The following is a 24,512-nucleotide window of genomic DNA, read 5'->3' on the forward strand; positions in this document are numbered from 1 at the left end:
TGTCGTGCCCGTGCATTATTGTGACTTGACAACATCACTCTAGTTAGAGACTGCAGCAGGGTGCGCTGTGCTGGCTCTCTGTAATTATCTTGTGCGCCCAAATTAATGAATGAATGAGTGGGACGGAACATGATAGTAAACGTCTATGGAAGTATAATATTGATATCATTATTTTAACTGCGGTGAAAACCCGGGACAATTTGCTATTGACTGTTGAAAACCGGGACAATTTGAGTGTTTTGCAGGTATTTGTCGGGCCTCAGGACACGTCAGCTTGAAACCGGGACAATCCCGGACAAACCGTGACGTCTGGTCACCGTAGCCGTATGTGATGCTGCAGGTGGTACACTGTTCTGTGTTGTGGCAACCTCGGTCAGGGGGCATGCGCTTCTGGTGTCGTTGAGCCGGGGGAAGGAGGGGCAAACCTTGAATGTTGTGTTAAAAAAAGTAAGACACAATTCCTGCATTATATACCTTTAAATGACTGCTAATGGAAGTGACACATCTCACATATGGGGACACTACTGTCTTCCCATTGGCTCACAGACCTGGGGTCCTCTTGTCCAACTTCATTTCCAATAACTCATTCTTAGATTCCCAATCTATCCATCATTGAAACAAGGAAACACTGTGTCATCAGCACAAAGCCTTGCTGCTGGGAGTGTCCAGACGGGAACCCACAAACTTGTGAAACTCTTGCGAGATGGTTAAGGTTAGGCATTGATCATGAATAGTTAAGGTTAGGAAAGGTCGTCAGGCAGCGAGTCTCGCGACTCAAGTTTTTGCAAATCTCGTATCAGATTTCGCAATTTGCGGGTTACCTTCTAGACATGACCCTTTTACAGTCCAGGAGTAACAGAGAGGGAGGGATGATGCTTCACTATTGGTAGACATTATGCTCCCTGAAAAAAAATTAATGAAAATGAATTGTTAGAGAAGAATTTTTCTAGATAATAGTATTTGATGTGGTCTTCAGAGACTCTGTGGAAGGGGAGCAAAGACACGACCCAAACAAACCTACTCAGTCACTCTGGAGCTACAGGTGAGCAGCTGTGCTACACAAGGAAATAAAAACTAATAATGTTCTCCAAATGTGTTGATTTCTGAGAACTCAAATAACCTTAAAACTCCTTTAACAGATCCCACAGAATAACGGCCCTGACCAATGGATACCTGATGCCCTTTGATCACTTTCTCGTGGCTCTGTCTGCCCTCCAGACATTCATGATAATGTCACATTTTTGTGCAATTGGTTTGGCAAGTTTTTACACTTTTGACGTTGTGGTGGAGAGAAGGACACTGATCAAACTATAATAGTAATCCTGAACACCCTCTCCATCACCTACTGGACATACAGCACAGCTCTTTGTCTAACAGACTGATTCAGCTTCGCTGTCACAAGGACAGATACAGAAAATCTTTCCTGCCCTCACCTCGCCTCTGTCTAACAGAGAACCCTCAGCTTTATAAATTTAGTTCCTGTCTCAACCATACTTCATTCTGTTTTACCTTGCACATGTTGAATCTGCACATCGGTTTACTACCTCAGTTAATTTTTAGTTAAAACAAAACATCTTAACTTGCATACTTTGCTAATGTATATAGTATGTTATGTATGTTTAAATTTAGATTTTTTATGCTAGTTGTAGTAGTCGGGTATATTTATAGTGTATTCTAATATTAATATTAATAGATTAGATAATAGATCTAGTGTTGATATGTACATTGTATTTACTGCTCCGGTGCATTGCCTGGATAACCTGCTGCTGTAATGCAATTTGGGAATCAATCTATCTATCTATCTATCAATCCATCTATCTATCTATCTATCTATCTATCTATCTGTTGTAGTGTCCCATAAGGAGCACACTGGTTTTATCTGGTCTGGTGTCCACATGACAGCTGGGTGGATGCTGATTGGCCAGGCTTTAGCCTATCAGGACCATTCTCCACTGCCATTATTCCCTGGGATCTAGTTTGAACCCTGTATATATTTGGAGGTGACATCCCGCACACTACGTCCAATGTTTCCCTCAGTAGGATGCATACAAACTCATAATCAGTCCGAGTAGAGTGACCCATCAGCAGAGTTGTTCACAGTGTGACGGCATGCTGCACAGCATCTGGACCTTTGCTCTGTGGCCGATGCTGCTGTTTCTGTATCCGTCTTCTCTCCACCAGGGTTGAAGTCCTGCTGCACCTTTAATGTTCAGCGCCGCTGGAACAGCTGGGTGGGGGTTTAGCTACTGCCGGGGGGGGCATTAAAGAGCTGGTGCCTCAGGTAGATGTGGGTGGCGGTGTGTGGAGGAGCAGCAGAGCCTCGGGTCACGTCAGCTCGCATGTGAAGCTCAGCAGCAGCAACATGGAGGTTAATGTGAGGGAGCGCTGACCGACCGCCGCGTCAATGGCTGCACATAAACAAGACAGCATGCGTTACAGAGCACTGCTATAGTGTTTTTTACAATTACACCATGACTGTGACCATGTTGACAACTTCCCATTAAAGGATAAGTCTTCCTCTGTGCCATAGAGCTCCATTGTTGTCCATAAACTGTTAAAACATATCAGTGAGCCACACTCTTGCACTGGCTGACATGTTCCTTCATTTCTATGATGCTCTACTGTACCACTCTAGTGTCACTTTTACATGTGTCAGTTTCTGCTCGTCACATGCATGCACTGTCCTTTCAAATTAAACTTCCGTTTTCACAGGAAACAACTTAGTTTAGGCTTAGGCAACAAAACTACTTGCACTGTTAAGAATTTCCCAGTAAAATAACAGTAAAGAACTGGCAGCAGGGTTGCCTTTATGTTACTGTAAAATTAACATTATTATACTGTCGCTGAAATTTACAGCTTTGTACTGTTAATGAAAAATACAGTTTGAACTGTTTTTTTTGTATTAATTTCACAGTATTTTACAGTTAATGTACTGTTTAAAGATACATTATATAGATGTTTTTCACCTTTCTTTTACATTATCTTACTGATTTGTTTTAATGCACTATTTAGGTTGTATTTTTTACATACATTTTAATAAACATAATTTGTTGCCTAGATGAATAGACTTAGCAGGTTACAGACATAGGAATAGTCACACTAAATACAATTAAAGGCACTTGTTAGGAAAAGGGCTATAATACACTTGTTGACACTTTTCCCAAAATGTCTGTCTATAGCTGGCTACAAGCACAGAATGTAAACCAGAACAACATGTGAGTGAAGAACAGAGCTAATTCACTGATTTTACAATCATGTACAATGTACAAGCTTCACATGAGCAGATCAGGTCCCAGAATTAAAAAAATACTGCATGAAACTGTTACTGATGATACTTTAGACAGTTGATCAGCAGTAAAGTGCTGTTTTTTAAGAATGCATTATAGTTCAGTTAGAGAACCGCCTATGAGCGTAATTTAACAGGTTTTCTTTTGTATTAACAGTAAAGCACTGTTTTTAGCAATAACAGGTTAATACTGTTGAAATCCTGATGTAAATTAACAGCAATTGTTAACAGTGTAGTTAGGTTTAGGAAAGGGCCATGGTTTGAATAAGCACGTTTGTTACGTTATGTACGTGATGTAGGTTAAGTAACGTTACATAAGTTAACACAAACACCTGTTTCCTGGGTGAAAGTCCTGTCTTTCTTGACCCATCCATCCAACCCAAGTCCCCAGGAAGAGCGCCGGGCTTTGAAGCAAATTTTTGTAGTGGCCAAATGGTGGAATTACAACTTTCTTGTCCATCACGTGATGCCACTGGGCCCAAAAATACTTTTTCCCATTGACTTACATTGGGAAAGAGACGCCTGTAACTCAGCAGCAGCGGTGCTGGAATATGTTTTGAAGTGTAATTGGGGAAAATGCCATTATAGACTAAAAACACAAAGGCATTTTGAAATGAGTTTCTAATATGAAATCAAAACAAAGTCCTATAAAACTCTGTTATTGTGAAAATAAGAATGATGAAATTATATTTCATAATAATGAGTTTCATAATATTTCAGAAATGATTGTTTCCTTTATACATTGTACACAATTTGCTCATGTTATTATTTCATAATTACTTATTTATTTATTCAATATTACACACCTTGGGGCTCCATATATTGGTGCTGTACAAACACAGATTCTATTTTGATTAACAAGTGTTGGAAATGCTCAGCCAGTCACAAAAGCCCTGATTTCTTTGGTCACCCTGTGTTTATATGAATGGTTTACAGTATTACATTAATGGGATGCTTCCACATAACAGTAGTAACAGTGCCTGAACTGACTATGACATAGAATGACCTACCGATGAATTGTTGTCTTCCTTTCTTCAGTCTTGGGTTGTCTGTAAAAACACCAAATAAAATAACATTTACTGTGAACTCAGTGAACAGATGAAAGGTTATTAGAAGTATATAAGTCCCCTCAGGAACGGACTCACCGAACACAATGAGGCGGGTGTGGGTGTCTGTGGATCCCAGAGGATTCTGGGCCGTGCAGCGGAACATGGAGCCGTTGAGCTCAGCAGGAACTCTCTCCAGGATGAGTTCCCTTCCGCCATGCTCCTCTCTGCCGTCTAGCAGAGTCCCGCCGACCTTGGTCCACGTGAATATGGGCTGAGGGAAGACCTCGCTCTGTGGGCGCACACACACACACACACACACACACACACACACACACAGGTGAGTGAGCGGACAGCCACGAGAGAGAACATCAAAGAACACTGACCAAGTTCCCCCCTGATATACGCACTATCACTGACCTAGTACTTTTTAAATCTAAGCTCAAGACTTTTTTATTTAGTAGCGCTGTGATATTCTCTCTATGCTTTTATGTACCTTTTTTCGATTTTATGATATGTTGTGTTTTTATTCCTGTTATTTCCTGATGTTAACGTAAAGCACGTTGGTACCTTTTGGTTGTTGTAAAGGGCTATACCAATAAATGTTGATTGATTGATTTGTACAATTTCGACATTTTTCCTTGAATTTGATGGTTAAAAAGCAGACTGGAGAAAACTGATAAAATAAGTGAGCATACTTTACTAAAAGATAGACCTTCCATTCAAATTTTATTCTAAAAGTTTTGAAAAGATATTAATGATGACGCTGACTCCAGGCAGCTTGTTCCAGAGCCTCAGGGCCCTGGCGGCTGACAGGCCCCTGCCTGAGGCTCTCTGTCATACTGGATGAGAGCTTCTCACCACCACGATTGGAATTTAAGGAATACTCTAGGATTCTGGAAACGTGATTGTTACAGAGGGGAACTAATTTGCATTTAAAATGTGTTATACCATGATTATCCTGACATTGTTAATCCATCTAAAGTGTCCTTGAGCAAACTCCCTGTTGCTGCACCACTGTGCTTTCTTTAGTCTATTCACATTCTGTGCAAACCGTGTATAACATGACATCTCCTAAACTTTGAATGTGAAAACTCTCAAGGTTCAAGGAAAGAACTTGATCCAAACACATTCTCATACTGTGATTTATCGTAAGGCTGCAATTCAGATGAATCCCAGTAATTGAACTTGTTTAGAATATGTAAATATCACTGCAGTCACAAATGTTATTATAATGCCAAATACCACCTCAAAGAGTTTCCATGAAAGAGACAGGATGGAGAGGTTTAACATTGTCCCCCTGCTTGCAGCAGCTTCACTGTACCACATGACAAAATGTAACTCAAGTCTCTGCAAGTTGATATTCAAAGTGGACAGAAAGGGACTGAAACCAATTGCTGCCTGGAAGGGAGGAACTCAATTCAAAAACTTGCGGTACACTTTTGAAAAGTGGTCAGAAGAGTGCCTTTTTTACTCTGCCCATATCTTTTATCCTGGAATGTCCCCTTTCCCTTTTGGTGACCGTTTTATGAACGTCACAGAGCGGTCCATGTTCAAAGAGTCACTGTGTGTTGGAAACTCACTGCAGAAGGTCCCAGCTGGAAGCCCTGGACAGTGATCCTCACCGTGTCTCCCACCTTGGCCTTACTGGGCGTCATGGTCAGCTTGGGTCCTCTGGGAGCAGCTAATAGAAAAGTAAAATACCATGATGGATTGATGTTGTACAGTAAGACAACACTCAGCTTTCATATGTCTGAATAATAAGAAACATGTAGGGGAGAGTGGGGGAAGATGAGCCATTTTTTTTTTTTTACTTATGTTGACCTCTAGGCAAGGAACAATGAGACAGAAGTACAATGAAAACATCTACCCTTACTTTAGGATGTCTCCTATCAATTGAAGTTATAAAAAGGCATCTTGGACAAAGGGCCCTGAAACATTTTCCAATTCCAAATAATCATATTTATTTTTCTTAAAGCTTACTTAAACAACACAAATCCAACCAAATAAAGTTTAATATTCAGAATCTTTTAATGCTTGCCATCTGGTAAAACAATTTTAGGTTACCCTCACTGTGAATAGCCTTTGCTGCCTTTACGAAAAAAGTAGTATACTTCAAGTTTATTTCATGAAGTATACTTAAGTAAAGTTCAAGTATATATTTCTATATATTTAATTTCTACTTTATGTAAGTATAGTAATATCAATGCACTAGTACTATACTTGTAAGTGTACTACTTTAATACTTCTTGGGACTAAATTGACCCACTTTCTAGTTTATAAAAGTATACGTTTAAGTATAAGAATAGTAAACTTTGAATACACAACTACACCTACGTTTTGTTTTATACTGCAACTATACTATAAGTATACTGCAAGTATACTTGTATATATTTGTAGCCCACTTTTTAGCAGAGATGGGGACTCCAGTCTGCGACTTGGACTATAGTCGCACTTAAGACAAACACACAGTGACTTGAGACTTGACTTGGACTCTAGTTCAAACAAAATTAATAAAACATGTTTTTCTCACATGCTTCCACAGTGAACGGATAATCCAAAAACTTAGAAACTTCTGTTGAATTGAAGTAAATTCATATCAAATGAGATGAACCACTGGCTCAATTTAACCCACGCTCACTTTGTCTAATAGCAACCATTTGGGGAAAAAAAATGCCTGGATTAACAATTCAGGCTAATCTTTAGCTAAATTATTCACATGGTTTTATATGTTGGAAAATCACCAACATGTATAATACATATTTTTAGACCTGGATAAATTTGCTTTGACATAACAGTCATTACACCTGCATGCTGAAAATTTACTTGGACAAGCAAAACATTTTTTTTTTTTGTGTAGATAAAATACTTCTCCCACATGCTTCTCTCCATCATAGCCAGTTAGAAATGATAAGTGCTTCATGAATTTATGAATTTTATTTATGACAATAAATGTGCACAGTTGCCTTGAAAACAGGGGGTGGTTTCAACCTACCCACTGGCTCATCTTACCCCACTCTCCCCTACTATTATGCCATAGTACATGTGACCTTAATGTGGCTTCCCACATTTCAAGGATGTACCCACCTGCTCAGAGAACATGTCCACCTGGTTTACATGTAACTGTGGTATAAACCAGTTGAACTGAAGCAGTACAAACTGTGCTGAAGGCTCAGGATGACCCACTTAGTGTTCATTGTTCTCAGTTCAATTTGAATTAATGGATTCAGTGGCTTGCCCCTGTTAATTCTCCGTGTAGCCCCGGATTTGTCCTCCAAAAAACGTGGTTGTGTTGAAGTTTGAATCTCAGTAGCTCTCATTATACATCTCATTAGCTCTCTTGAAACTCCACGTTAACCGTGTCAGGACTCCTGGGAGTACGGCTGACTTCAGTATTTACACTATATTCTGCGTCTTTATTGTTACTACAACATGGTGATCTGAGTAATTATGTTTGAAAAGGGAATTGACTGACCCTAAATCCTGCCCCCTTCCATCACTGCTCTAATCGCAAGAACTCAAACTACTTTGGACCTGGAGTAGTACATCCCGAACATTTTGCATGGGAGTTAAGTCTCTTAAATATATGGAACTTTACAGGTTTTTTACAGCCGATTAGACTGTTGTCAGGCTATTAAATAGGCGTTATCAGTCGCTATAAGCCATAGATGTGGGTCAGTAGGGGCCTACTATACCCACTAGTAGGTTTTCTCATCTATTCACATGGTAGATCACCGAAAGAAGGTATAAAAGAACACGAAAGCGACCTCTGGCGACCGTAGTGATGACAGGGGTAGAAGCGGAAGTCAGGCGCTGTAGTGTAGAAAGTGTGAAACTCCATAAGGTGTGGAGGTCAGGGACAATGGATGGGACACAAAACACAGGGTTTTCACCCAGGAGACCTGAGTTTGCATTCAGTGTGAAACCAACAATGTGTAATTGTGTTTGTGTTATTTTAACCCAAAACAAGATATTTTTCCCTAAACTTAACAAAGTGTTTTTTGTTGCCTAAACCTAAAGAAGCCTTTTTGTTTGTGTTGAAAAGGTGACGTTTCATTCTATTTTACAACATGTCACTTTCACTTTTACAATGTAGTAGGCTTAGTAGGCCCCTAATGACCCACATCTATGGTGCTTATAGTGACTGATAACGCCTATTTAATGGCCTGATAACAGTTGAATCGGGTACAACTGAGTATTAGCTATTGTGCATCTTTTGGGCGGCAAGAGTGCAAGGTGCACTAACAGGATGTACTTCAAGCTTATGGTTTTACAGTAGCATTGAACTATCTCAGCAGTGGGTGCATGAGCGCTTGTACAGCTACAGCGAGGCATGATGGGAAAAGGTGTCAGCCACCCCCACTGCATTAAAGCAAGCAACACTTTATCACAAAACTGGAGTGTAGTTTACCACAGTTTGAGGTCATAATGTTTCCATCTCGACTGCTGGCGGTTATCTTGGTAATATATTAAAGCTTCAGTAGGCAACACGTTTTTGGCATCATATTCCATAATAACCTTTCAGCATATTGTAATTCAAGTGCTCTCAAAGAAAACTAGACTTCTGCACCTCCTCATGGCTCTGTTTTCAGGCTTTAAAAAATCAAGCCCATGACATAAGACTTAGACCAATCACAGGTCATTTCAGAGAGAGAGCGTTCCTATTGGCTATGCTCTGGTTGGTGGGCGGTGCTTGATATTTTCTCAACAGATCTCATCATGGCTGCTGGATCACAAACTTTCTCAATTTACAGCGAAACAGTACACTACAAGATGTTTCTGAAAACATTTGAAATAGGCATTACAGTAACCGAATATTAATTCATATTTGATTTTATATTTGAGTAACTGGATTCAGCTCGGCCAGTGTGTGTTGGTGCAGGACTCACCCAGCGTGACCTCAGCCTGCATGGGCATGGACAGAGCTGGGTGGTTGACCTCACAGCTGAACAGAGCCTCGTTGTCCAGCTGGGGGTTGAGGCTCCAAGTGAGCTCGGCTCTCACCTCCATGGTTCCATCCCCTACCGCCTGCTGCCGGTGCTGGAAGTAGTAGAGCGGATCGCTGCTCTGGACCCAGCGGGGAAACTCCCGGCTAACCACCGTCTCGGGGATCACCTCTGTGGTTGTCTCAGGGTCCGACTCGGACCCTTGATCTCGGCCCTTTTCGGGACCATCGGGGCCATCGGGACCATCGGGGCCATCGGGGCCGTCTTGGCCCAGCCGAGCCGGCTTCACCTCTGGTTCCACTAGGGACACGGACTTCTTGAGTTTGGTGTCATCAAGGTCTCGACTGGTGAGAGCCCGGGGGCTCCAGAGCCCCGCCTGGGTCCTGTCCCTGCTCTTTTCTAGACCTGGGCCCTTGCTTTGGTCTTCCACTGGGGAGGAAAACTGGGCAGTTGGCACCACATCAATAAGCTCCCCATCCCGCTTGAAGTACACCTGAAAGGCCAGGACAAATCCATCAATTCAAATCATTGCTTTAAGAAGGGATCTCTTTAGGGCCACTGTTGACAGGAGGATAATCCTTTCAACGTACATATGGGCATGTGAGTATTGCTATAAGACAGAGTTGCAATTACTCACACCAACACAGCCCCTCGTGTTGTTTCAACGCAGTGCTGTTTTTGATCTGAACACCCAGTAACTCATTTTAATAATGCACATAATGCAAAAACCAGAACATCATCCCTCACTGGGTTGCCACCAACCATGATGTTATGACATATTTCATTATACTCAAAACTTGATTACATCATGTGCTTAACATTTTATTACATTATAAATAGATTATTATTATAATGTCATTTCTTATGACATTTTCATTACATTATCTATAGATATTATCTGTTTTACACACAACCTCTAGCCCACTTCCAGGCAAATGATGTTATGTATGATATGTGAACAGTGACAGCATCTTTAATATCATCCAGAAAGAAATATAAATAATCCACATTTAAAAAAAACACAGCTTTTCTTTTGCCGTATATAATGCTGTATTTTTAGATGTGTGTGTGTGTGTGTGTGTGTGTGTGGGCAGCTTATAGCTGGATGCTGCTGTGCTTCATCTTGTTTACTGCTCAGTCAGAATACAAGATCATGTGATGTGACCACAGAGATTGGTGTCTGCCTTCATCATTATTTACCACAAGTCAATAACCCAGCGCTGGGCAGAGGTGACCTTGGTCAAATAAAGGCAGCTGTTGAACATGCAGTCAAGTTCAGTAGATAAAAATAGAAAATCAAATAAGGTGGTGTTCTATCAAGATTATGATTACATGTCGCATCTCACCGATGTGAAACCACTCTTCGCTGGACTTTTATTTGATCACATATGCAGCTGTCCTCTAATCCTCTGATACCAATCCCTGGTACATTTTCCTAAGAGGTCACAGAGGGTATACAGACTCTAGCTGTGGCATCAAGCGGAGGCTATTGTTTGTTTATTTTTTTTGTCTGTGAACACTAAACATTTCAAATCCAGTGGTGCTCCCAATTTCATATTTGCAGTGAAAGTACCAGCATCCTATTTCACTCTATCGGGATTTCCAAAAGATTTTAGAGTTGTTTTCAATGGTCAGAAATGGATGGATGGATGACGAAGCTTTCCTTCCAAGCACGCACAAAGCAGTGACACAAATAGGATTATGGAGTCCTTCAAGAGAGATGAAGAGTAAAAAAGGCTCCATCTCACCATGGGAGCTGGCTTTGCTCCTGTAACAATGCAAACCAGAGTGAAGTTCTGGGCCTCGTAGCGGCTGAAAGGAGCTGGGCTGTTGGCTGCCACCACAGAGATAGACTTTGGAGGTACTGCAGAGGAAAGACATGGAAGGCACTCAAACGTGGAAGTGCTTTCGATTCACTGAAGGAAAATAAATATACAATATAAGTTATTAGGTATTTATAACGAAAAAACACAGGATGAATCCTAATAGACCCTTACAAAAAGCAGTATACTTCAAGTTTATTTATGAAGTATACTTAAGTTAAGTTCAAGTATATATTTCCCAAGTATACTTTATGTAGTAGTAGACTAATATCAATGTGCTAGTAGTATACTTGTAAGTGTACTGCTTTAATACTTCTTGGGACTAAATTGGCCCACTTTTTAGTTTATGCAAGTACACTTTTAAGTATACTTTAAGTGTAAGAATAGTAAACTTTGAGTACACAACTAGTTTACATCTAAGTCTTATTTAGTACTGCAACTACACTTTAAGGCGGTGGTTCCCAAACCTTTTCTGCAGGGCCCCCCTTTTGTAGATATTGTAGAAAACAAATTTTCACGTGCAGAACCATATATCATTAATGAACCATCTCACTGTCATTGGGAACCGCTGCTATAAGTATACAGATAGTTTAATAGTTTTATACTTGTACGTGTACTTCAATACTTCTTGGGACTAAATAGGCCCACTTTTTAGTTTCTAAAAGTATACTTTAAGTGTAAGTATTGTACTGATAGATTACTAGTTTCATACTTGTAGCCCACATTTATGAAAGTGTACTTTAAAGTATACTCTCAGTAAACTACTAGTTTAATATTTTTTATACAGCAGGTATACTTGTATATACTTGTAGCCCACTTTATAGCTTATGAAAGTGCTCATTAAAGTATACTCAGTAAACTAAATGTTTTTTATACTACAAGTATTCTAACTTATACTTTTCTTAAGGATATCTTGATCAAAAAATTAAGTATAAGTATAAGCCAAGTATATAGACTTTTCTGTATACTTGTCAGTATGAGTATGATTATACTTAAGTGTACTTTTGTTAAGTATATCTCTGATAAGTACATAAAAAGTAAACTGAAAGTATACTCTCGTATTTTAAGTTTCAAAGAAGTATATCAATAGCACACTTGAATAAACTTTTTTGGTAAGGGGAGTTTTGTGATTCCCTGACTTTTCCTCTAAACGTATAATTCATGGGACTGCCTCAGAAATGAATAGATACCTATGACAGTGAGGGTGATGCTGCCAGAGGCTAGAATCACTTTGTCTGTGGAGCTCCTGTCATAGATCCCCACATGGCACTCATACAGGCCGTCATCCTCCATCTGGACCTCAGGAAGCCTGTTCATATACACAGTCACAAAGAAAACAGAGGATGTTTTTTTAACTTTACCTTTCATTTTAACATCTCAGATTCTTGAGATTAGAGATGTTGGGAAAAATCACACTGGGTTTGTTCTAATCTCACCTCCACTTACCACTACTCCCCAGTCTCAGCAATTGGCGTATGAATGACGCGTTAATTTGTAAGTCATTTTGTGGGGAATAACAAGTCCTTTGTTGCTTTTGGCATGTCATGTAGACTGTACTGACTGCAATGCAACCACATCCACGTAAATATGCTACACTCAGAGCTAGTGACGTAGAATGAGAAATGAGAAAGACTGCTTATGGTGGGGGGGAGGTTGAGGCGGATGGTCCAACAAACACAGGACTTTCAACCAGGACACAAGTGTTCGTGTCCCAAAGTCTTGCTGATTTATTTTGAAGTTACGTTTGTGATGTGTTTTCCGTACTTACGTTGTTTACGTACACATTTTACTTAGTTTACGTACTTATTTTAAGCCTAACCATGAAGTTTTTCCTAATCCTAACTAAGTGTATTTGCTGCCTGAATCTACCCACGGCCGTTACCGTAATTTTGTTGCCTAAACATAACCATGACCGTTTCATGGAAACATTGTGGCATGAAATGACTAAAATGTGTTTTCATGACACGTGGGACAGGACACGTCCTTAAAATGTTGTGCTATGTATATGCCTTCCCATGAGATCAGGCTGTACTCTCCCACTGTCAAAAGAAAGCATACAGGTGGGAGTGTTACCCCCAAACTTCTCTGTTTTTCAAAGGATATATTGTTATTAGAACACAATTTGTACAGTAGTAGTGGCCTGTCTCACCGCACAGTCGACTGGTAGACCAGGTCCTCTCGTCTGCGGTTGTCCTCCAAGTGGGAGTAGCTGGTGTTGTACATGGCATCATAGGTGAAAATCTTCTGCTTGGCACTGCCTCCTTCAATCACCTGAGAGGTAAAAGCACATTAGCATCACTGAGTTTGAGTACAGTAATACCCAAAGATTTTCAGTTTATTATCACATAAGAGACTTAGAGGTAATATTGATTTAGATAGATGAAATGATAGTGTATCAGTATTTATCAGTAACAGTTTACTTACTAATTTTAAAGGGCCCTCCCCATGCTGGAGCCCTGAGCACTATTCTCCTCACTATGAAACCACGCTCACCATGGAGCATTTTGGATTAAATTTTAATCTTGGACATAAAGAGATAAATGGATATACTTCTGGTTTGGAGAGAACGTGTTATCTTTGAGATCCTGCACTCTATAAGAGAGGAGCAGGCAAAAATATTAAATATGATATCAAATCGAGAGCATTTGTACACAACATTTTTAAATTGAGAGCACAAATTTCAACGAATTATAAGAAAGCAGAAATGATTAAATCATGTGCACAAATTAGGTGTTGTTGTTTTTTTGTAGATGATATTGGCAACAAAATAGTTGGTGAACATACTAAACATAGACCTAATGTGTTAGTATTGTCATTGTGAGTATGTTCACATGCAATTAGCTCAAAGCACTGCTGTGCGTAAGTACAGGCTCATAGGCTGTTAGTTAGACTTTAAGTCTTGTTTGTGTCTACAAGCACCAAATAAGTCCCCGTCAGTCACATTTTCCCCAGGTATAACACAAGACCACGATTCTTGACAAAACAGGTGTTAGGCAAAACCTACTGACTGTTATTGCATTAAGTTCACCTGCGTGCTCACCCGAAACCACACAATCTCTCGGAGGTTCCCGTCTGTTTGGAAGTTGCACTTGAGTGTTACTGTGTCTCCAATGACAACAGGAGGAAGAGGCTCAATGGATACAGTCAAATAGCCTGCCAAAGAGAGAAGAATAATGAATAATAATGAATTGACTTGGCTTGAATGCGTACAGTGGAGTGGACTGAAAAACTGAACAGAGTGGTTTGACACACTGGAGGTCGTCGGCTTCAATGTGTAAGAAAATCAAGAACAATATCTACCACACTGCTTCCATTGTTATCTGTCCCACAACAACGTCACTTGTTTACCATACAGTGCATAACAATGACATAGTTATAGTTCTATGACATCAGTCCTACTGTTGCCTTTTCAATGGCATATATGAAATACGGTAAGTAAAATACAATGGAAACACAAAGACCAACCTTGTACCAAAGCCGAACAAGGTTCTTATAGATCAGGTCATGAAAAGCCCCAGGTTACCACCCGTTTCCACTGTTATCAGTCACTACAAGCACCATAGATATGGGTCATTAGGAGCTTACTACATTGTAAAAGTGAAAGTGAAACTTAAAAGCAATATGTTCTAACATGTTGTAAAACTGAATGAAATGTCATGTTTTGAACACAAACAAAAAGGTTTTAGGTTTAGGCAACAAAACTACAACTTCTTTAGGTTTAGGCAAAAGAAAGTTTGGGGAAAAACATTGTATTTTGGGTTAAAATAACTACAAACACAACTACACATTGTTGATTTAACACGGGGAAACTCAGGTCTCCTGGGTGAAAGTCCTGTGTTTTGTGTCCCATCCATTGTCCGTGACTTCCACACCTTAAGGAGTTTCACACTGTCTAAACTACAGCGCCTGACTTCCGCTTCTGCTCCTGTCATAATTACTACGGTCACTAGAGGTTACTGTTGTGTTCTTTTATACCTTCTTTCAGTGATCTACCATGTGCATAGATGATAAAACCTACTAGTGGGTGTAGTAGGCCCCTACTGACACCGTCTACGGAGCTTATAGCGACTGATAACGCCTATTTAACAGCCTGACAACAGTCTAATCGGCTGAGGTTACAGGTTGTTAAGCTGGAACACAGTCTCAACGTGAAAGACTGTTGTATGGGAATATACAGGTGTTTGTGTTATTGTGACCACCCCCTGATATTGGAAGGTTTCATTTATATACCATATTATTTATGTTGTTCATCAAACCTAAAAGGCGTAATTAAGTAGGCTAGGTCTAGGATGTCTTAGGAATCAAATAGAAATGGTAAAAATGGTTAAAATAACTCTACTGCATTACAAGCACGTATAGCATTGCTAATGGCAAATTCCCCAATGAAACAGGACATTGTCATGCTGAATACGTAACACAGAGACATACCTCAAAGCAAGGGGAAAGCACAACACACACCATACTGTGGAAAATGAGGAAGGTCAGAAGCAAAGAGAAATGTGAAAAGTGTAGAACTGAGAGAGGAATTTCTTTTAAAGAGAGATCTGCAGTATGAGGTGGATAGTTCCAGGAGGTTGCTCTGGGAAACAGAGCGGCACAGAACAGAGCTGCTTAGAGACAGACAGATATTTCTGACTGGCAATATTTATTTCATGTGAGTTTTTAAACCCTGCTGATCCACCGGTGGTTTAATCATTACATTACGTGCTTTCCGGTCAAACTTTGTGTGAACCCAGTTTAAATCCACCTTTATTTAAAATTCTAGTTAATGATATTTCCAAATCTGTCAAGCTGATTTAAAAAAAAAAGAATAAAAGATCAAACACATTACGAGTGGGCGTTGGCCTCCGCCAGGGTTGTCCCTTGTAGCCGATCCTGTTTGTGATTTTCATGGACAGGATCTCAAGGTGCAGCCGGGGGCAGGAGAGTGTCAGGTTTGGGGACCTCAGAATTGAGTCTCTGCTCTTTGCAGATGATGTGGTTCTGTGGCAGATGGACAGGCGGCTTGGTACGGCGTCTGAAGTTATGCATGCGCTGTACCGGACCGTTGTGGTGAAGAGGGAGCTGAGTTGGAAAGGCAAAGCTCTCAATTTACCAGTCCACCTACGTTCCAACCCTCACCTGTGGTCATGAGCTTTGGGTAATGACCGAAAGAATGAGATCGCGGATACAAGTGGCCGAAATGAGTTTCCTCCGTAGGGTGGCTGGGCTCAGCCTTAGAGATAGGATGAGGAGCTCAGACATCCGGAGCAAGCTCGGAGTAGAGCCGCTGCTACTTTGCGTCGAAAGGGGCCAGCTGAGGCGGTTCGGGCATCTGATCAGAATGCCTCCGGGACGCCTCCTTTTGGAGGTTTTCCGGGCACGTCCAATGGGTAAGAGGCCCAGGGGTAGACCCAGAACATGCTGGAGAGATTATATATCTCGTCTGGCCTGGGAACGCCTCGGGGTCCCCCAGGAAGAGCTGGAAAATGTTGCTGGGGAGAGGGATGTCTGGAATTCCCTGCTAAGCTGCTGCCCCCGCGACCCGTACCCCAGATAAGCAGAAGAAAATGGGTGGATGGATGGTATAAAAAGATGCTCAAGACATTTAGAATATTTCTATTTGATGGAATGGTGCAGCCATAAAATGTAGAGTCTTAGGTTTGAATATTTAGTTCAGTGTAAACTTCAAGGAAGATCTGATGATACAGAATATATATGATTCTTTCAGACAGTGTGGAATACGACTTTGACAACCTTAAAGCTCCTTAAGAGGAAACAAAAACTGCAGGTTCACCTTCAAATAGATATAATTCAATGTTACCATTCATCTGTGTGGTTGTAAAGGGATGAAATGATCCAAACTTCCAACAAACAAATGTTTCTTGTGTTTCACAGCAGCAGTATTTGATACAGACTTTTCCTTCAAGTGCTCCAGATTTCTTTCCTGACATTTGAATATTTAATATAGACCGTGAGGATGGGATTAAATTTAGAAATTAATGTACATCTGCGGCTGCTGTTGCATTTCTGTATGACACTCTTGTTTGTTAGATTAGCAGCTCAGCATCAGTTGGCGCTGTTAAAGCAGCAAAGCGTGTTAATCATTCCGTCCATTTAAGGCCAGCTGCCCAGCAAGTGTACTCGATGGTGAACTGAAAGCTGACCCTGACCTCTGCCAGTCTAATAAACACACAGACAGCTCACACATCTCACTGCTTAGATACACTAATACCCAGGAGCAACAGCATTCACACCGGCCACCACATTTCTATGCTGCTGTGCTGTGACCTGTGGGATTAAATGGGTTAATACGGATTGCAAGTCTTCAGCTACATGAATGTGTAACAGTCCCTTACAAAAGAGCACATGTGAAACACATTTTGCATGTTAATTACATGCTGAATACCATTTCACATATGAAAATGAAAACGCATATAGGTCTGGTATATATGTGATTTAAAAGGAAATGCATGAATTCACATATAGGTGCATGCGTCGGTGTCGTATGTGGAAAAATGAACATCATTTTTAGATATATCACATATGAAATGCAAACCCTCATATGAGAAAGCATGACTTTTAAATTTGCATATAATACAATTACACATGTGAATGGTTGTCTGTCTATGTGTCAGCCCTGTGATAGAGAGAGATGGAAATTTACATATAGACACACTTGGTTTAATCATATGGAATAGCATATCACGTGATGAATTCACACTTTATCGTCCCCATTCAAATTGTTAGAAACATTTCAGCTGTAACATCCCATTTTATATATATATTATATCATATGTTAATATAATATGTTTTCATTTGTAAGGGACTGAAGCTACAAAGCCCCAGCCTGATGTCATCTTAACAGTGTGTGAGTGTGTGGTTGCTGTGGGCTGCCCTCATGGACTGGGACCAAAACCAAAGGCACCTTGCAGAGCAGCAGCCTGGCGTTGCTGAGAGGCGTTCTGATGCCCTCTGTCATCACAGTCCGCCTCACCTCCACAACACTGGCCTGTACCGCATGACGTCAGCCTGCCTACAGATTATTTTCCCCATGTTTTTCCTTTAATCCTCCCTCCAGCTTTTCATCCAAAGAGCCAGTCATTTGCTCTGGTCCCCCCCCCCCCCCCCCCCCCCCCCCCCCCCCCCCACACACACACACATACACACACACACACACCACACACACACACACAAACAATGTGGAAGAGAGATTAACACATATCAGAATAACATTGAAACGGTAAAAAAAAAAGCAGCACTCGCACATGATAACTGATTCATAATGTCCTCTGTAAACAACAGAAAGCAATCATTTAACTGAGGGAAAGCATATTTTGGAATGAGATTAAGGTTAGTGAAACGAGATATTGAGGAGTGATATCTCTGTCCAGCTCAGCTTATAGGTTTGGCTGTGTGGACTATGACTGCTTTTGCCCTACTTTAATGTGACAAACACAGAAAGGACAATTCAACAGCTTAGCCCTTTACAGAGGGCTGTGAACTGTTAAGTGTTTGATATTCCATGCCTTGTGTTGTCTTTGTTGGAGGAGATAAAGCTGTCTTATGCAGCCAAGTCGCTCTCCTCCTGCTGTCAGATAAAAGCCTCCACACTCCCAACACATCAGCAGCAAGTTGAAAGCCTACAAAAAACTGGCGCTATACACTGTGCATTAGGAATAGTGGACGTCAGGCAAAACAAAAGCTGCTTTGAGGGGGAAATACAGGAGGTGGTTCACCTCGTCTTTGATCAGAGCTCAGTTCTATATTCAGGGCAACTACATCTGTCATCTGGCTAACAAGCTGCCAAACTTCAGGCCAAAATCCCACCTGAAAGAGAACGAATTCCTTTCATCTCCCGAACATCAGGAACTTTCTGATTTTCTTCTGAAAATTCTGCCATGTACCCTGACCAGACAAACAGTGCAACTGACATATTTAGTTAGATGTTCAGGTCAATGTCATGTCTTTGCGTTACCAGTAAGTGCAGAGCTGAACACAGGACATGGTTAGCCTAACTTGGCATAAAAACAAGGGGAAACAGCTAACTTGATTCTTTCAAGTTCAAAAATACACCTACAACACCTCTAAAGCTCACTGATTAACATGTTGGATCTGTTTGTTTAAGCTGTACACAGACAGAAATGTAACAAGACTCAGGGGTGAATCCACAAAAGGATTGTGCAAGTTTTGCGCTCATAAAACCTGCCCTAATAATACAAAAAAAAGAGTGTAATTCTCAAAGCACTCTCAAAGGGTGAAATGCATCTCTAACTACGCTGCCAAGCAAATTGCATCACGGTGTTTCTGTTCTCTTTGCACAAATTTAAATGAGGTATTTATGCAGAAATTTGGCACAACATTGGCCCCTTTTGATGCAAATGAGCCTCATTGCAAAAACAGTCCAATTCACCAAGATCATAGCATCTTCAGAGAGTTGCTGGTAACTGAAGCACATTTATAAGAGGTGTCACGCCCACACTTTCCAGTGATCATGAATGAATGTCATGTAAACAAAAACACTTGGTTAGGTTCAGGCAATAAAACCGCTATACTTAGGTTTAGGAAAAAACAACATGGTTGGGCTTAAAACTAGTACATTTGTACAGTGAAAATGACACTGAACGTTGTGAACACGGGACATGAACAAACAGCTGATTCTAACGTGACGCATGGGACACAAACTGCAGTCTCCTGGAGGAAAGCCCTAAGTTTGTTGGACCCATCCACCTCCCCTCCCAGCCGCCGGTGTGTCTCTTTCACTCTTAAAGCTACCTCACCACACTCCCCATATTTACGCAAATGGGTTTACATTGTATTTAATGGAAAGCCCGGTGTGTCTCATACCGTTGCTAAAGGGTGCCTTAAGCGTCGGTATCTAACGCCGATGGCCGTGACAAAGCATCAGTAAACTAGTTGTGTACTCAAAATGTACTACTTTTAAATTTAAAGTATACCTAAAAGTATACTTTTATAAACTAAAAAGAGGGCCAATTTAGTCTAAAGAAGTATACACTTACAAGTATACTACTAGTACATTGATATTAGTATACTTATTACATAAAATATACTTTGGATTATACTTGAACTATACTCAAGTTTTCTTCATGAAATAAACTTGAAATATACTTCTTTTTTGTAAGGGTATACGATATTAAGCAAGGAGTTTGTGGGAGAAAATGATTACATTATACATACAATTAAGGCAAAAGCAAGGTTTTAACACCGCTCAGAAACAAAACACTTTTATTCAGAAAACATGGGGATGTTAAACGGTCATGCAATTAGAATTTAGAGTCACTGTGTATTTAAAAGGGTTGAGGGAAAATTACAAACATCCCCAACTGAAAATGAACTGGAGCAAATAATGTGGATTAATCAGTTAAACCTCAGTTACAATAAAAGGAGGCCTGTAACGACAACAGAAAAGTTGTATACATTTATAAAATATATATTTATTAATAAACAGTACTATTGGGCTTTTTTATTATTATTTATTTAATTCATTTTTACTATTTTTCTTCAACAAATGTCGATGTCAAATCTTTCCCACTATTTGTAGTTGTAAAAGGCAGGACTGGCCGTACCCTGAGATACTGGCACTGTTCACTGTGTCAGTGTTCCACATACATTATCGGTGAAGGGCTCCATGCTGCCCGAGCTCTGTGGTTTCTTGCAGGGGGAAGATTTTTTATTCATAATCCAAAATCTAGACAGTGGCTCCAAAGATCATAGACAGAAAATCTGTGAATTCTGCTTTGGGATTAAACTCCATGCACTTTGTGGTTTGAACAGCCACAAGCATTTAATCATTTTAAAGTACAGATTACCTTGAGCAATATGGGTCAGACAATAGGGTTTTTTTTATCCCCGAGGGGAAAAATCTCCAAACAGCATTAGGTAACTTAGATGACAACTCTCCTGCTCTGAAGCCACACCACCAGGCTGCATGCAAATCTCAATTCCCCTTTGAAACCATTTTTTTTTTCTTTTGCTTTAGATTAATACTTAATACATCAACAGGAGCCAAGAGATGTACTGGACTGCTTTATTTTATTATAAATAACAGCAATATTATTGTATGTTCAACTATACTTTACATTACTGCAAATTTTCCAAAGCAGATAAAATGTTTTTCGGTTTAGTTTTTTTAATGTTTTCTTAGCTTCCAGGCAGCCACTGATTTGTGTTTCTCTCATCATGGTCAAATGATCTTGTTAGAGGGCCTTGGAGCAAAAATCCCCCCCTTACTGCAACACTATAACATAACCAGACACAAAGGTGGTTATTGGACGAAACCCTGGATTACATTCAGTGACAACATTTAAGGTCAGGGAAAGATCGTGGCAAATATATTGTGGTTAAGTGTTGTTTGGGTTAGACAACTATAACAGGTGGTTATGGTTAGGGTTAGATTTATGGATCCAGATTATGGTTATACAACAGGTGAACGTTTTTCATTTCAGGTGTGACACACTGTGTACTTTAGTCGTGCAAATTTACAAGCAAATGTGAAATTAATCAAATTTCTAAGAAGTAGTCAAAATTAACGCGATAACGCGTTAACGCAAATTTGTATTAACGCCACTAATTTATTTAACATATCAACGCAACTTGCAATTTTTAGGTTGTAGCGGGCTCAGTTTTACAGTTAACATATACTGCTATCATATGAAACTAGAAAACCCAAAGAATCCACTGGTACCAGCCATGTCATACTAGCTTGTTGCGAAGGAGGTTAAATAACGCTCCAAACTTAAATAAATGTTGGTGAAGAAAAACTGGCATGGCCATTTTCAAAGGGGTCCCTTGACCTCTGACCTCAAGATATGCGAATGAAAATGGGTTCTGTGGGTACCCACGAGTCTCCCCTTTACAGACATGCCCACTTTATGATAAACACATGCAGTTTTGGTCAAGTCAGCACACTGACACACTGACAGCTGTTGTTGCCTGTTGGGCTGCAGTTTGCCATGTTATGATTTGAGCATATTTTTTATTCTAAATGCAGTACCTGTGAGGGTTTCTGGACAATATTTGTCATTGTTTTGTGTTGTTAATTGATTTCCAATAATAAATATATACATACATTTGCATAAAGCAAGTATGTTTGCCCACTCCCATGTTGATAAGAGTATTAAATACTTGACAAATCTCCCTTTAAGGTACATTTTGAACAGATAAAAAAAAGTAAATTTGAATCTGGAGCTGCTGCCCCAGGCGCTGTGGGCCCCAGAGCAGATGTCCATTATGTGTGGTTAGTAACCCAGCCTTGCATCAAACTGTTATCATGAAGATCTATACTTGCAGAAACGTACATGCTTGCTACATAATCCATCACAGTGTGCAGCATGACTGATTTGAAATGTCACACTTATTATATTTAGAAACACAGTTTTGAAAACTCCCCACTGCATTGCCACGCAACAATACTATACAGTAACTATGACAACAATAAAACCAGACATGATGTTTACTGGAATTACCCCAGCCCGTTCTCATTCACAGGGCGTCAAATACCAACGCTTTGTCGACTCACACCCCTCGGCGTCTGATACTGACCCACAAGGTACCCTTTAGCGTCCGTATGAGATGCAGCAGGCTTTCCATTAACTACAATGTAAACCTGCATCAGCAAACAGTAAACACTCAGGGAAAGTGGTGACGTGGGTCAAAGAAAGAAAAAACACACAGAGTGGTTGGGAGGGCAGTTTCACTTTGTAACGGTAGTTTTGAAAGTTGCTAAGCTATATAAATAAAGTTACTACGCTTTTTCTGTAGAGTCACCATGAGTTCCACATTGTTGGCTTTTCGTGAAATATCTTAACAACTATTGGACGGATAGCCAATAGATAATAATTTGGTGCCACCAACTACTCACTTATCCTGAGAAATATTTCAACATCTATTTGACGGAGTCTAAATTGCCCGTAGGTTTGAATGTGAGCGTGAATGGTTGTCTGTCTCTATATGTCAGCCCTGTGATAGTCTGGAGACCTGTCCAGGGTGTACCCCGCCTTCACCCACTGTCAGCTGGGATCGGCTCCAGCAACCCCCGTGACCCCGAATAGGATAAGCGGTTACGGATAATGGATGGATGGATGGTTAAAAACACACACTCTATCGAAATCAATGAAAGTATAAGTAATGAGTTGCTCTCAGTCAAGTGTGATTAAGTTCATCATCACTCCACTGGTGACAATGATCTTTCACCTCTAAACCACAAGTGAACACAGTATGGACCGCACTCCACCTTGTCAAAATATTTCTGTTTAAACACCTTATGTTTCCTAAAACAAGGGGAAAGAAATCTGCCAGTGCGGTAACAATATCTCAATCCGTCTCAGATAGAAATCAACTTATAATTCAGGAAGGATGAGTGCCTGTATGAATAAGGCAGGTTGACTTTATCAAAATCTAATGTGATCTTTGAAAATAGGTTGAAATGTTCTTAGTGCCCTGGCAGGTACTCTGTTAGGGTGTCAATTATAACCAGTGTTAGCATAGTCAAAATAAAACCTGAAAACTTCTTAAATAGTCAGGGATCATCATAAGGCCGACATCAACAATATCAAATAATCAAAGAATCATAAAAGCAAGCGTACCTTGTCACGTCCCAAACAAACACTATTTGGAATGATTCCATAAGGCTTTCTACAGCCTTTAAAGACACTCTAAACTTTTACTCTTCACCTCATTCAAACAGTGCAGAAGTCTCCTTGTCATGTCCACTTACCAGCTGTTAGACTGAGAGTGTGAGCGGAGAGGAGAAGGCAGCAGAGCGCGAGGGGACCAGTCATCCTGCTGGGTGCTGCTGCTCACAACGAAGGATGCTCCATCTGTCATCAGAGCAGAGGACAACGTTTGATCTCCCATCCTTCACACTGAGGCTGCCTCACTGTGCTGCTCGGGTTTATAGTCAGAGGATTACAGCCTCTCTCTCTCTCTCTCTCTCTCTCTCTCTCTCTCTCTCTCTCTCTCTCTCTCTGACAGGACTTTTATCTCCCTCTCTCTTTAGCTTGGTCTCTTATTACGTTCTACAATATTTTAACACTCCCTTTCAACATGGCTGCCGGGTCACAAACCTTTTCATTTTACAGCTAAACAGCACACTACAAGATGTTTCTGAAAACATTTGAGGCGAGAAATAGGCCTTACGGTAACAGAATATTGATTCATATTTGATCAGTACAGCCTAGTTTGACCATTTGATCGAAGTTCATGAGTGACTGGCGGAAGCTGGACAGCAGACTCAAGATCAGATCTGACTGGTTGTTTTCGTCCGGTCTGTGAAATCCTGCAGATGCCATCCAGAGGATACCGGAGGACACAGAGGCACATGATTTTTTTTACCTGTCTCATGCACTACTGTCAGGACATAGTGACTAAAATATAATGTTTGTCCTGAGTGTGCCACTAAATGAACGTTTTA

General features: G+C 40.5%; 1 protein-coding gene across 2 annotated transcripts; it reads right to left on the bottom strand.

The window, feature by feature from the left end:
• Nucleotides 1–1,794: 1,794 nt before the first annotated feature.
• LOC119489353 (immunoglobulin superfamily member 21-like) lies at nucleotides 1,795–23,960 on the bottom strand. Of its 2 annotated transcripts, none has more exons than XM_037771662.1 (10): nucleotides 23,817–23,960; nucleotides 14,142–14,254; nucleotides 13,251–13,372; nucleotides 12,292–12,410; nucleotides 11,027–11,142; nucleotides 9,222–9,771; nucleotides 5,916–6,016; nucleotides 4,432–4,624; nucleotides 4,297–4,335; nucleotides 1,795–2,408 (listed from the first exon to the last, which is right to left on the bottom strand). In XM_037771662.1, the coding sequence occupies exons 1-10, from the start codon at nucleotides 23,878–23,880 to the stop codon at nucleotides 2,326–2,328; spliced, it is 1,500 nt and encodes a 499-aa protein (XP_037627590.1). In that variant the 5' UTR covers nucleotides 23,881–23,960; the 3' UTR covers nucleotides 1,795–2,325. The 2 variants fall into 2 exon arrangements, with proteins under 2 accessions (XP_037627590.1, XP_037627589.1); XM_037771661.1 differs by having other exon boundaries at nucleotides 14,130–14,254.
• Nucleotides 23,961–24,512: the final 552 nt, after the last annotated feature.

This window comes from Sebastes umbrosus, chromosome 6, assembly GCF_015220745.1.
Source record: "Sebastes umbrosus isolate fSebUmb1 chromosome 6, fSebUmb1.pri, whole genome shotgun sequence".
NCBI classification, from domain to species: domain Eukaryota; kingdom Metazoa; phylum Chordata; class Actinopteri; order Perciformes; family Sebastidae; genus Sebastes; species Sebastes umbrosus.

What these genes read in the sequence shown, in the direction of transcription:
- LOC119489353 (XM_037771661.1), bottom strand. Translation starts at nt 23,880, where the DNA reads ATGACTGGTCCCCTCGCGCTCTGCTGCCTTCTCCTCTCCGCTCACACT. An exon ending in CACTCTCAGTCTAACAGCTG is followed by an intron (nt 14,255 to 23,816) that starts GTAAGTGGACAT and finishes TCTCTTTGGCAG; the next exon opens with GCTATTTGACTGTATCCATT. An exon ending in GAGCAAAGCCAGCTCCCATG is followed by an intron (nt 9,772 to 11,026) that starts GTGAGATGGAGC and finishes CTGGCCTTTCAG; the next exon opens with GTGTACTTCAAGCGGGATGG.